The sequence below is a fragment of the Lactuca virosa genome, chromosome 5 (assembly GCF_052849685.1).
Source record: "Lactuca virosa cultivar CGN04683 chromosome 5, Lactuca_virosa_CGN04683_v6, whole genome shotgun sequence".
Classification (NCBI taxonomy): Eukaryota; Viridiplantae; Streptophyta; class Magnoliopsida; order Asterales; family Asteraceae; genus Lactuca; species Lactuca virosa.
The window spans coordinates 397,752,485-397,766,837 of NC_136430.1; the positions used below are offsets into that span (position 1 = coordinate 397,752,485).

At 33.6% G+C, this 14,353-nt stretch overlaps 2 protein-coding genes across 3 annotated transcripts; one reads left to right on the plus strand and one right to left on the minus strand.

Moving 5' to 3' along the window:
* Nucleotides 1–1,159: 1,159 nt before the first annotated feature.
* On the plus strand, nt 1,160–4,158 carry LOC145110908 (serine/threonine-protein kinase AtPK2/AtPK19-like). Its single transcript, XM_079047222.1, has 7 exons — nt 1,160–1,289; nt 1,963–2,806; nt 2,875–2,957; nt 3,037–3,157; nt 3,289–3,462; nt 3,546–3,653; nt 3,733–4,158. Exons 2-7 carry the CDS (start codon nt 2,222–2,224, stop codon nt 4,033–4,035), a joined length of 1,374 nt encoding a protein of 457 aa, XP_078903348.1. The 5' UTR covers nt 1,160–1,289; nt 1,963–2,221; the 3' UTR covers nt 4,036–4,158.
* Nucleotides 4,159–4,435: 277 nt separating this feature from the next.
* Nucleotides 4,436–13,557, minus strand: MAN6 (Glycosyl hydrolase superfamily protein). 2 transcript variants are annotated; one of them, XM_079047224.1, is made up of 7 exons: nt 13,466–13,557; nt 6,301–6,328; nt 5,945–6,230; nt 5,678–5,872; nt 5,390–5,512; nt 5,090–5,301; nt 4,436–5,012 (listed from the first exon to the last, which is right to left on the minus strand). In XM_079047224.1, the coding sequence occupies exons 2-7, from the start codon at nt 6,306–6,308 to the stop codon at nt 4,577–4,579; spliced, it is 1,260 nt and encodes a 419-aa protein (XP_078903350.1). In that variant the 5' UTR covers nt 6,309–6,328; nt 13,466–13,557; the 3' UTR covers nt 4,436–4,576. The 2 variants fall into 2 exon arrangements, with proteins under 2 accessions (XP_078903350.1, XP_078903349.1); XM_079047223.1 differs by lacking the exon at nt 13,466–13,557 and having other exon boundaries at nt 6,301–6,419.
* Between the last annotated feature and the right edge of the window lie 796 nt (nt 13,558–14,353).

Below are 14,353 nucleotides of genomic sequence, written 5' to 3' on the forward strand. Positions count from 1 at the left end.
GGATTTCAAAGCAAGAAAACATTTCCAAAAGAGCCTTGATATATGCTAAAGTCTTTGATATTATGCCGGATAAGCCCCATGTACTCTATGAAACATTTTTACAAACACCTAATGTACCCTTATTGGGTAGTGGTATTTTGGCAAACAGTTGGCATGCTTCAAAAAGATGACTAAACAATCTGTAAAAAGATGAAAACCAACTTTGTTTATTTATAAATTAATTAACATAAAAAACTTAGTAACATCAACCCAAATACACATTACTTGAGAAGAGCAGGAGTAGCAATATCTACTTTCAAAAATCAAGACTACATCATTGATTTCAATTGTGTCTGTAATTCTAATTCTACAACAAGAGTTTTGTTTCTTTCTGCATTTTTTTGCTACCATAATGAACCAACTAATGCTAAGATATTGGTTGTACTATTTAAATGAAAAAAAACAACAAAAATGGAAAAACCAATTATATAGTAAGAGTAAGTGCACGATAAGAATCAAGAAAGAAGAAGGAATTGCATGATGAGAAGGAGAAATAAAAACGAAATCTTACACTGCAGTTGTCGATTGTCCGTATTAGCAACAATACAATAATTGTTGCCGTGGGGTAGATATCGGAGATGTTATAATATTGAAAAAAAAGACTATTATCAATTTCGTAGCTTATCACTTCTTTCTTTAGGGATTCTTTATTGAATAATCAAAGCTGGATAAATATTTTAGGGAGAAATTGAAGTCTTCATGGTAATTAGGTCATACTTTTTTTTTTCTTTTTTTTGAAACTGATCTGGTTAGTAGAGAAAGTAAGCAGGTATAACAACAATTTCACTTTTTCAGAAAAATGATTATAGAATAGACATGTCCACAACTAAATTACCAACCATCATTCATTTAATATAATACCATACTTTACCTAAATCCCCAACCAAATATAATAAAAATTAAGAAAGATACCAATAAGAGACTAAAACATTTACTGAATTAAGTGTAAAACCCCTAAAAACAGCCTAAAATTAGTACAAAAAATCAAGTGCGGCATAACAAATTCACTTAATTTAAAATTTGAAGTGTCAACATTTTTTGTGTCGTTAGATGAAAAAGGCAAAATGATTTCGTATTGGATTCAAGCAACCACTAAAAAGTCGACACGTGGTAAAGCCCACATTCTCAGAAATTGTCCTCCATATTTTAAAGTGGCGGCCCAAAATTTGGTGCTTTTATCTTCCGATCTCAAGAACAACCCCCAAAAACACATCTCCAAAGACCAAAACCATCCTTGAAGCGCCTCAAAGGTACCCAAATTTTCTCCTTCCATCTGTTTATGTTAGTTGTTATGTTGGGATTTCGCTACATTACGAGTTTCATGTTTGTTTTAGTAGAATTCATTCTTTAATCCGTATTACTTGGCGTATATTTTTACACAAAATTCGCAGCAAAATTCCGATCTCGCGCTTTTATCATTTGTTGAAATGAAATCCAGAAAGTGAATTGTTAAAGAATCTGGAATTTTGGTTTCCCCTGTTGAATTAGGTTATGCCTTTTTTCCCCCTGAAAGATCTGATATCGCATCTGATCTTATGGGTATCTTTTAAAAATTTAAGGTCAACGCTTGATATGAACTTGCTTTAACTTTAAAATACGGTATGTTGCACAAAAGAACTAGAACATTCAAGGTTGGAAATAGATTCCTAGTAATATTACCATGACAAAATTGTCAATTTGACCATGTAAGTCAAAATTGTACTTTTGCGAAGTTCATATTAATCTTTTAGGTGGTAGGCTTGGCTTGCATGTTTTGTGTGAAGGAGCGTATAGTCTCATAAACTGGAATTACTATTGTCTGTATAAATTTATCATATGATAATACAACATACTGAAATAAGTCAATAACAACTAAAATCCATCACGATGCATATTTACAAAAATACAAATTCTGACTTGTGTGTTGTTTCTTCATGTAAGCAGAATTTAGACCAGATCTTCATGAATTCAAGAAACAGCATTGCATCCATCGTTTCCTGTAAATCGGGAAACAAGAAGAACTCCACTTACTCTACTTTGGTTTGCATTCTCTCAAATTTCTTTAAAAATCCAATTGTTTACTTGAACTTCCTTCTAATTAAAGCCATTGGTAGAAGCCTTTCATCAGCTCGAATCTTAGTATCTTTCCATCCATAGTCTGTAATACAAACAAAACATTCCTTTCTGTTTTCCAATTTTCACAATGGTTTCTTCTCAATTAACTGCTTTAATTGAAAACAAACCATTCAAATCCTCCAAGAACTATTTACAATTCCCAAAAAACCCTCCCAATGAAACATCAGATACTCTTGAATTGGACTTTTCTGATACATTTGGTCCTCTCCCACTGCCAGCTGGCAATTCTGAAATTCCAAGTGATGACCCTGTGGTCATTTACAGCCGTTCACATTCTTTAGTGGGTCCCACGCCATGTGTAAACCACTTGCTCAATCTAAGGAAGTTAACCATATGTGAAACGGATGAATCATTGGAGGATTTCAGTGATGTGATAGATAAAGAGATTGAAGAAGAAGAAGATTCTGAAAATGGTTGTAAGGCGAAGAGCATAGGGCTTGAAGATTTTGAAGTCATGAAAGTTGTGGGGCAAGGGGCTTTTGGTAAAGTGTATCAAGTGAGAAAGAGAGATAGTTTGGAAATATATGCAATGAAAGTTGTGAGAAAAGATAAGATTGTGGAGAAAAATCATGCTGAGTATATGAAAGCAGAGAGGGATATCTTGACAAAGATTGATCATCCCTTTATTGTCCAGCTTCGATACTCTTTCCAGGTACTTTTTTTCTAAATTCCAAAACTACCCTTTTTGTATCTGTTTATGCTCACACTTTTAATTTTCAGACAAAATATAGACTTTACCTCGTTTTGGACTTTGTGAATGGTGGACATCTTTTTTTCCAGCTATATCACCATGGACTGTTTCGGTGAGTTTTATTTATTTATTTTTGTTACTTTAAAAAATAAAATAAACTGATTAAGAATTTATGATTATGATTGTTTCAGAGAGGATTTGGCACGTATTTATGCTGCAGAGATTGTTTCAGCTGTTTCTCACCTTCATGCAAATGGGATAATGCATAGGGATCTTAAGCCTGAAAATATACTACTTGATGTGGATGGACATGTACTTTTTATTTTTTTAAAATTGTTAATTTTCTCTCTCTCTCTCTCTCTCTCTCTCTCACTCTCTCTCTCTCACACACACACACACACACACAGAGTTCTTTTATTAAACATGTGAGTTTATTTATTTAGGCTTTGCTTACGGATTTTGGGCTAGCAAAAGAGTTTGATGAAAATGCAAGATCAAATTCTTTATGTGGAACAGTAGAATACATGTCACCTGAAATTATTCTTGGTAAAGGCCATGACAAGGCTGCTGATTGGTGGAGTGTTGGAATCTTGTTGTTTGAGATGCTCACAGGACAGGTGATTGTGATTTTCTTATTGGTAAAAATTTCCTAGTGAAATGACCGTTTTGTCCTTATCAAGTCTCATTTAATCTTGAACAGCCACCGTTTCATGGAGGAAACAGGGACAAAATACAGAAAAAGATAGTGAAAGATAAGATGAAGCTCCCTGCATTTTTGTCAAGTGAAGCACACGCCCTTTTAAAAGGGGTAAGTGTATTTTCTAAAAAAAATTGAATCTTGACCATGTTTGACCACATAATAATATTGTTTTTTCTTTTTTTTTTAGTTGCTACAAAAGGATCCAAGCAAGAGGCTAGGCAATGGGGTAACAGGAAGTGATGAAATAAAGAATCACAAATGGTTCAAACCAATAAACTGGAAGAAACTGGATGCACGTGAAATCCAGCCAAGTTTTCGTCCGGAAGTTTCTGGAAATCAATGCATTGCTAATTTTGATAAACGTTGGACGGATATGCCCCTACTGGATTCACCTGCATCAAGCCCAAATGGCTCATTTGACCTCTTTCAGGGGTTTACTTATGTCAAGCCTGCAGCCTCTTTTCTTCACAGACAAAGCCCAGCATGCTAATGGTACTACTTATTTGTTCTAAAAAACTTGTATTTCTGATTTCAATTTTAGTGTGTTTTATTACAATTTTATTTGTGATATGCTTAGTCTCTATGGTTATTCATGGATAATTTAAATTTTAAATTGGAAGAAACTCTTAAAATAGATTATTGCGATATATAATTATATAAGTCCATAAATTAAAGTTTGTTTTATTGATTTATATATAGTTAAAAGAAAACATACAATGGAAGAAGCTCTTAAAAATTGCAATTTAAAAAAAAAAAAACAAAAAAGTTTAGATGTCAAAACCCTTAAAATTTTTTGAGGTAACTAGGTGAAACAAAACTAAAAGCTGGTCATTATTTAATAAAACTTAATTTGAAAGTTGAAACCGAGTAGTGGAAATAACACAAGAAAATATGAGACGACTGGAATATGGCATTACTTTGGTGTATCTTATAAAACAGACAGTGTCATTACTTACATGTAACATATGTTTGTAGATTCATTGTACGACTGTAACATATGGTAAAAAGTAAATAGTAAATACCACCATTGTTTAAAGCTCATCAAGGAAATGGAATCCTCCATCAAACTCATGCTTTTTCTTGCAACCCCAATGACACTTCCATTTGCATAAGGAATTAAAAAGCGTGAGCCTTGTGGAATGTCGCGATATGATGCTTGATGTTGAAGGAGATTTTGAAAGAATGATTGCATACCCATCATCCATATACTCTGTTCCATCAGGAAACACCTGCCATAAAAGGGACCCACCTCCACTCCCTCCTTTCTTGGCCGAATCAAGTAACGTGTTGTACACCGTGCTTATTAAGTTGTCGAGGAACGACTCGTTGTATCCCGGGTCTTTTTTAGATACACCAAACTCACTGAAAACAACCGGCATCCCGAGGTAGTTCTCCGCATCATCAATGTGTGATTGCATCCATGACTTTGTGAATGCAATATGATCATAAGATATTGATGGTGAAATCCTGAATAAAACCATTGAATCTGTCAGTCAGACAGACAGTATTAACAATTGATAGTTGATAGTTGACGGTTGACATACCAAGAGTCGGCATAAATATGAACGGAAGCAAAATCAACACCAAGAACTTGATGGTTTCTGATGAAATCGGTACCCACTTGTTGAGCATAGGTATTTGGATTGTATTGAACCTTATTAGGTGTTGAAGGACCATAAAACCCTTCAAGACCGATTTCTACTAAATGTTTTGGATCGATTGTTTTCACATAAACCGCCATCTCTTCTATCCATTCCTATATGATTACGTATTATATACTTAGTTCAAAGCATACAAATCATAAATGTTTTTTTATCGATAAACCCTAAACCCTAAAAGAGTACCTGAAGTTTATCCCCCGAAGGATCTGATTCACATCTCGGCTCATTAATCAATTCCCAAGCAAAAATAGTGGGATCATCCTTGTAAGTCATGTTGGTTACAGTATTCACTCGATTTAACACCGTCTACAAAGTTAAGAAGCGTGTAAAGTAAATTATGGAAGTTTCTGCAAAATGGTTATTCTTTTTGCAACCTTTGAGCTGACCCAACTCATACAGCTCGACCATAAAAACATTATGTGAGATGAAAATCAGGTAAACAAAGTTCTCTATTAAAAAAAGAAAACTTGCCTTGACATGGGACTTGTAGTAGCTTTTTAGAGTCGGGTGAGAGAAGAAGTCATCATCATTAGTCAAATTTAAACCAGCTTCCTTCCCCCATTTGACGTATTGCGGTTTTCCACCATAAGCATCCCAGTTGTTTGTCAACGACAGTATGAGCCTAATATTGAATTTCTTTGCTTCACTCACCACAAAATCTAATGCCTGTAAGCTTTCGTATATTAGTCAAAGGTGAAGTGAAGAATAAAACCCTAACAGATGACAGATAAAAAAAACCTTGAAAACATCTTCATCATAAACAGATGGTTTTTTCTGAAGAGCGCGCCATTGACCATCATTAAAAGCCCATGTTCGACACACGGTCAATCCCACATCAGATGCTTGTTGAAAGACTTGAGTAACTTTTCCTCTTGTAGAGTTGTCCACAGCAAATACCATCAACCAGTATGTATTGAAACCATTTACATAAAACGGTTGATTATTCACCACAAATTGGTTCCCACTTTTTTGCACCATCATCCATGCATCATCTTCCATTTCCACGTCACCCTTGCAATCAACCCTGCAAATTCAATAATGAAATCAAATAAAGTCTAGAACACAAACATAGTAATGAAGATAAATCCACAAACCTATGCATTGTTGTATCAGTAACTTGACCTTCATTGAGACCAAGTAACAAACTGTTAGTGTCCCCATTGAAAATCAAAATGATAATAACCACGAAGAAAATTGTTATTTGGGTAGCCATGGTGACATGGTGAATGTGTAATGAAACAAGTATAAATAACAAGATAATTTGGTGTAATAATGGCGATGATGATGGCATCCTTGCTGTGCAACTCAAGAGAAGTGTTGTTGGAGGAAACCATTTTGCTACCTTCGAAGCTAAGATGATGAAATTACGGGGTTTGGTGTTTCTCTTTCTCTAATGTATTTATGATTTGACTGATTTATCTTTTTAGCTAACCATTTGGTTTTTTACTGCAAATTAACTATACGTGTAGTTTTTATAAAATAACAAAAAAGAATATTATTAATTAATATTCATCCAAAAGTGATGAAAGTTGTGGGGCATGAAATAATTATTTTTTTAGAGAAATTGGTTCGCAGGATATACATACATACGTGATTGTGTAAAAGTTATGAAGAAGGTAGTCTCATTACAACATATTATTTCCATTTAATTTTCTAAAAAACCTATTAAATGAGATAAATACAAAGAAAGCAAATAGAGGAGGAAATGTTTTTAGTCAAGGAGCATATAATGACTTTAACATTGTGAATTCGAAGTTATGTCTTACTTTGTATGTACGAAATTTTTATTCATTAGAAAAAGATTTGGGCTGAATAGAAAGGTTAGCACAACATAGGCTAATACAAATGTAAAGCCAAATGAAACATGGAGAAATTTTATGTATTAATTTAACGATTGTTATCCAATGTATGTTACAAATTCATGTGTGTATGCGTTTTTAGAAAAAGAATATCTAGCAAAGAATGGTCCGTTATTGAGTAAAGAGAGAAATTAATTTGAAGCCCCAAATTGTGTGCTTTATTAAAATGAGCTAAATGGCTTTACATAACCGATATATCAAACAAATAAAAGATATTCCTAAAATAACTGAAGACTTATTCTAAATGTAATACTAGGAAACTTATTCAAATAATAAACTAAGGACCTGGACAAAATAAAGACCTCTTCATACCCTTCCCTAAGCTGAATACAGTAGAACTTGATCAACTTACATTGTTGACTTCACACATCCCATCATGAATTTTGCAATGCCTATGCTTTGATTGGTTTTGTCATTATATCCGCAACTTGTTCATAACTTCAACAATGTAACAATTCTATAGCACCTTCATTTACAAGTTCTCTAAGGAAATGATAACGTACTCGTATATGTGTGCTTCGTCCATGAAAAATTGGATTTCGTGACAACTTTATAGCCGATGTGTTGTCACACATGATGCTTGAACTTTCACCATCATCAACACCAAGATGCTCCAAAATTCAATTCAACCAAACTACTTGACATGCTCCTGACACAACTGCTACATATTCCGCTTCTGTGGAAGATAAGGTTACAATTGGTTGCTTCTTTAAGCTCCATGAAACAACTTTATAGTTGAACATAAAAACATACACGCTTGTGCTTCTGCTATCATCCTCATATCCTACATGATTACTGTCGGTGTAGCCCACAAAGCTTCTACTATCATCCTCATCTCCTGCATGATCACTGATAGTGTAGCTCACAAAATCACTGAACTTGCTTGGAGCCGAATGTTTATAAAAAACATACCAAAGTTCACAGACCCTTTAAGGTATCTAAGATTTCTTTTCGCTGCGTGGAGGTATATTTATGTTGGCCTGCTCATATATCTACTCAACCAGCTTGTAACATATGTCATATCTGGCCTTGTGGAAGTCAAATAGAACAGACTTCCCACAAGTTGTTTGTACCATGTTTTATCAATTTCTTTTCAATGTAAATCTTCGGTAAGCCTTGAACCTGAGACAATTGGAGTACATACCTCTTTGCTTTCGTACATGCCAAACCTTTTCAGAACTTTAATTGCATATTTCCTTTGACAAATAAAAAAAACCTTCTTCCTTTTGTATAGTCTCAATTCCCAAAAAATAGCTCATCTTTCCTAGATCGATCATTTCAAACTCTTTCATCATTGATTTCTTGAAGCTTAACAACAGTTAACGGTTATCTCATGTAATCAACAAGTCATCTACATAAACACTTACAATAATTAAGTGTCCATCACTACCTTTCTTGATAAACAACACTTGTTCCGTAACATATTTTTCAAACCATTCCTTCAAGAAATAAGCTTCAATGCGACTGAACCAAGCTTGTGGAGCTTGTTTTAGTCCATACAATGTTTTGTGAAGCTTATACACCATTTGTTCTTTTCCTTCCCGCTCATAACCCTTTGGTTGCTCAATGTATACATTCTCATTCAACGTACCATGCAAGAAGCTGATTTTACATCAATTGATAAGCATTCCATTTCCTATTGGCTGCCAAGGCGATGATGGTGCGTATTGTACCGAGTCTTGCTATAGGTGCATAAACTTCTATGTAATCGACTCCTTCCCTTTGTGAGTACCATTTTGCTACAAGACAGGCTTTTTGTTTGATCACATCTCCATGTTCATCACATTTGGTCTTGTAGATCCATTTGACACCAACCTTCTTTGCTCCTTTCAACAAGTGAGTTAAGCTCGAAGTGTTGTTTTTTTTTCTTTTTTCAATTGAGCTTATCTCTTTGTTCATGGCTTTTCTCTACTTTTCTTCTTTTATAGCATCTTCAAAATACATGGGGTCATTTGTGTCTTCTATTTCCATATATGCCATATGTCCAGTTTCTTCTTGGCCGCTTAGGCCTTCACCGCTTTCATAATCCCTTAGCCATGCTGGAGGTCTTCTTGATCTCCTACATGCTGTATTACTTGTCCCACCTTGTGACATGTTTCCTATTTCCCCATCTATTTGAGTGTTATTTTCATCTTGTGGTGTACTTTCATCATCTTCATCGCTTTCATCATCAGAAGAGTCATCACCCCATGTTAGTTCTACATCGATTTGGTCTTTGAAACTGCTGTCCCAATCCCAAATTTTGTTTTCTTCGAAGAATACATCCTTTCTTGTTATGATATTCTTTATGACTGGGTCAAATAGCCGATATCCCTTGGATTCTTTGATGACACCTAAAAAAATACAAGGAAAACTTTTGTTACCAAACTTACTTCTTTTGTTCTCAGGTATGTGGACATGTCCTATGAAAACCCAAACTTTAAAGTGAACAACTAAGGATTTTATTCCAATCCATGCTTCTTGTGGAGTGATGTCCTTCCCTACCATGGTTGGAATACGATTCAAAACATAAAAGGTCCATTTTACAGCTTCTGCCCAAAATGGCTTTGGAACCCTTTTTGCAATCAACATACATCTAACCATGTTCATCACTGTTCTATTTTCCATTTCTACCACACCGTTTTGATGTGGTGTGTAGGCATTAGTCAACTGCCTTTTGATACTTGCTTTCATGCAGAACACCTTGCAATCAGAGGAGTTAAACTCTCCTCTATGTCAGTTTGTAAGCCTTTAATAAATTCACATGTCTCTTTTTCTACATATGTTTTCAAAAGCTTGAAACATTTAAGAGCTTATGATTTTTGACTTAAGAGATGAACCTAAACCTTTCGACTAAAATCATCAATGAAACACAAAATATACATCTTTTCACTTTTTGAGACAGATTCTATGGGACCACATATAGCAGCGTGTATAAGCTCCAGGATGCCACTTACTCTCCACTGGCTCTTCTTGGGAATGTCACTTTTATTTTGTTTTCCAAAGAGACAATCAACACAAGTAATACCGGGGTTTTATAGTTTAGGTAGCCCGTGTACCATGTTATTTTGTGTGAAGTCTTGGCTTGTATGAAAGTATTCATCACTGTCTTAGGTTGTTTGAATTGACTGTTCATTGATCAAAATGAACATTCTATTTCATTCATCTTTGACCGAACTATTACTCCCCTTTTTGGATGATAAATATTGCACACCCCATTAAAGACAACACTATTAAAAATCAATTTCATACTCCCTTTTCTAGCAACCTTCATTTTGGAGTTGTTTCCACATTTAATGTAGCCTTTGCTGCAGTCTTCTATCTCGCGGAACATGTCTTTATCTCCATAAATATGGTTTTAGCATCCTGAGTCAAGAAACCACATGTTGTTATACATATTAAACACCTAAACTTTGTCTTTTTTCTACTTGGTTTTTGTAGAATAGTTCTTCATCTATTTGAGACATCAGAAGTAGCTCCTCATCTTCCTCTAGCTTGGAATAATTTGCTTCGTTTCCCCATGTTAGACATTCATATTGAAAATGCCTAAGATAAAGACATTTGTGACATTCTTTGTGGGCTTTTAAGAAAGGTTATTGCCTTCCCCTACCACGACCTCATCCGACTCGAAAGCTTCCTCGACCTCTACCTATACTGCTTTCTATCTTAAAAGCTTGCCCATCTTCATCCGTAGTCTTCCACTTCTTATCACTTCGACCTCTGCTTCTGCTTCCTTTAGCTTTGAGAGCTTGACCCTCATCCTCATGTGTTACTCTTTTTAATTTTTGCTCATGAATCAAAAGAGAAATATAAAGGTCATCCACTATCATGGCATTCGTGTCTTTTGATTCTTCAATTGAAACGACAATGTATGTATACTTATCTGTCAATGTACACAAGATCTTTTAGAAAATTTTGTTGGTCACACATATTTTCACCATTGGTGCACATCTTGTTTGCAACACTCATAACTCTACCAAAGTATTCAGAAATAGTTTCACCTTCTTTCATCTGTAGCACTTCAAAATCAGGTCTTAAAGCGTTTAACATCACCCTCTTTACACGTTTGTTTCCTACGTATTTAGCTTTTAGCGAGTCCCAAACGATTTTGGAACTGCGCCGATCCATAATCTGTCCGAATATTGTTTAGTCGATGGCTCTGAACAGATAGTGTTTCACTTTGTGGTCCTTCTGTCGTTTCTTTTCTATTTGATTCCTCTGTGCTTTAGTAGGGCTGCTAGTGCCTGGGTTGTCGGCTCGTCAAACCCTGGATTGATCATATTCCAAAGACCCTTTGCTCGTAACAGGTTCTCTATTAGTTCACTCCAATGATTGTAATGAGCACCATCAAATTGGAGATTTTTTCCTCACCCATCGCTTGTGTTTATTCTCTTTTCTCTATCAACCAAGCTCTGATCCCAGTTTATCATACAAATGTATTAAGTAAACAAAGAAAGTAATTTGAAGCCCCAAAATGTGTGCTTTATTAAAATGAGCTAAATGGCTTTATATAGGCCTATACATCAAACAAATAAAAGACACTCCTAAAATAAATGAAGACTTATTCTAAACGTAATACTAAGAAACTTATTCAAATAACAAACTAATGATCCAGACAAAACAAAGACCTCTTCACCAATATGTGGGTCCTCTCTAATTGTGCACTCATTAGATCACCTACTCTTTTTCTCTTATGACAAGTGAAACCAATTTTAAAGCCTTGAAAACCATAGACCGATGAGTGGTCAGCCTAGGGTGTGGTAGACTGAGGTAGCATTGTGGTGGGGTAAGCGTGGTGGAAGGCCATCACGCCTCACTCCATTTCCCAGCCAATTCTAACACTTTTTACCACACCTTCACTCAATCCTCTATCTTAATCTTCTAATTATTTCAATCCAATTTTACATTCAATTGGCTTGAAATGATTCTCCCAACAACACTACCCTAACATCCATTCGAAACCAATCATGTGTTAGTAGTTCCAACATGCATACTAGAAACATTTTTTTTTCAATTCTTCAACACCATTTTACCGGTCACAATTTGACGCCCATATATACTCACCCATCCAATTTCAATTTCCCGAGCATGACATATTCATTTAACCACGCAAAACCTAACCCCAACCCGATTTCCCAACTTATGGCCTATTCCCATATATGTTCCCGAAACCCAACCCCACCTGAGCCAGAATTCAAATACTTTTCCTAAAACCAACCCATGGCTAAACCATCCCAATCCAAAAGACAAGGAAAGAACGCCGCTTAACCATAGACAACATCGTAGGAAGTCATATTGGCAGTTCATGGGTGCGACATATTAGAGGACGCAACGAAGGAAGTCATTATTTAAATATTTAATTTTAAACTTAATATTTCTTTTGTTTTATAAATGAATAAAATAGTGATATAAAATTTGATGTTGATTATATATATATATATATATATATATATATATATATATATATATATATATATATATATAATATTTATTATAGTTTTTGTAAAATGAAAATGCAAGTAAACTATTGTTATCTTTTGTAACAATAAATTTATTGTTTACTATTTAATAAAAAAAACATTTGATAACCCTTTCAACACATTTTACTTATTAATAAATCATGAAGCAAGGAGACATTGTTTAAACTCTTTCCAATTAGTGACAATTTTTAAAAGATTTATTATTATTATTATTATTATATAATTTACCTTCATAATAAAATGTTTTATAAAATCATCCCATCTAATTTAATATTTTTTAAACATATGTAATATTTATGAAAAAAATAAACAATAATATCGAATAAAATCAATATATAAACAATACATGAAATTTATACAAATAGTACTAATTAATCATGAGTCCTTATTTTATTTTTATCGCGTTGTATGATAGTTGATGATATGTTTTGAAGATTATAATCATAGACTATTATGAATTTAATATTTAATATCGGAGAGTAAAATGAAACAAATTAATTGATATTAATAAAAAATAATAAAGCTTTGAAAGTTAAATATCATTATGGAGTAAAAATAGAACATTATTGAATAAAAAATGTTAATTGTATAAATCATAGGAGACTGAAAAATAATATTTAGTAGAATAAAAGTGATAAATATATATTGACCCAAAAATGTATCACCTCCAATAACAAAAAAGAAAAGAAAAAAAAGGGTTGATTTTAAATGATCAAACTCTCAATAAAACTCCAATTAAAGATCGATCCTATTAGTTTATTAGTAAAACAATCTTTAACTAAAAATATTCTTATCATAACAACTTTTTATTATTTTTAAGGTTATAATCAACTGATGTTTCTTGACGAACGAAAATGAAAACTAAAATATTTGTAAAACAAAAAGAAAATACAAATCGTATCGTATAACACAGAGGTTGACATAAGAACAAATGATTTCACCTGAACATGAAGATCGATATAGGCCTTATCTATCAAAGCAGCTCCTCAAAAGTTCATATACTTAATTTGCTTTCCTTTTCTCTCCTGTAAATGCTCATATTAATTGTGAAGTAGATGTATGTATATATATGTTCAACATGCATTAGATGTTGTACCATGTCGGCTATATACTAATATTAGGTCATCATATTGAATGGATACGAGAAGACAATTCTAATTTAGATATCGGTGTAGATGTGGATGTGTAAGTATATCTATTTATGACAACAATAAAACTTAACTTAGTAGGTTTGCCTATGCAACATGTTTGAATTTTATGTGTACGTGTTGGTGGTCATGGTGTTCCAGATGATCACCTGTTTTCAAATCACATTCTTGACCCTAATGTTTGATCAAATGCTAGAAAATGCCACGCATATTTTTTTATATATATGTTCCATTTAGTTTCTCAGGTTTTTTTACACGTATTAAGTCATTGTTTTTACAGAAAACGTTCCATTTGTTTATATGATTTGACATTATTAAAAGATCAAACGTACTTATATATATAATGAACACCTATGTTACTGAACTTTTTATTGTTCACAGACAAAAAACACATAGATTAAAAAAAACAATCATTAATTTTGTCTTTTTGAGTAAAATGACCCTCTTGCCATTTTCTAAAACCAATAGGAAATATGCGTTTGTAATTATTCAAGTTTATTTTATTAAATGTTAGGGGTAATATGGTAAAAGTGTATATCTATTTTTGGTAGTGGACAATAATTTTGGGACAAACTAAAATAGTAAGGTGGACAATAATTTTAGGACGGAAGGAGTATTTGGGTAGTGGTTGAGTCAAATATGTTGATTTGACCTCTACTCGAAGACTATAACCAATGCCAT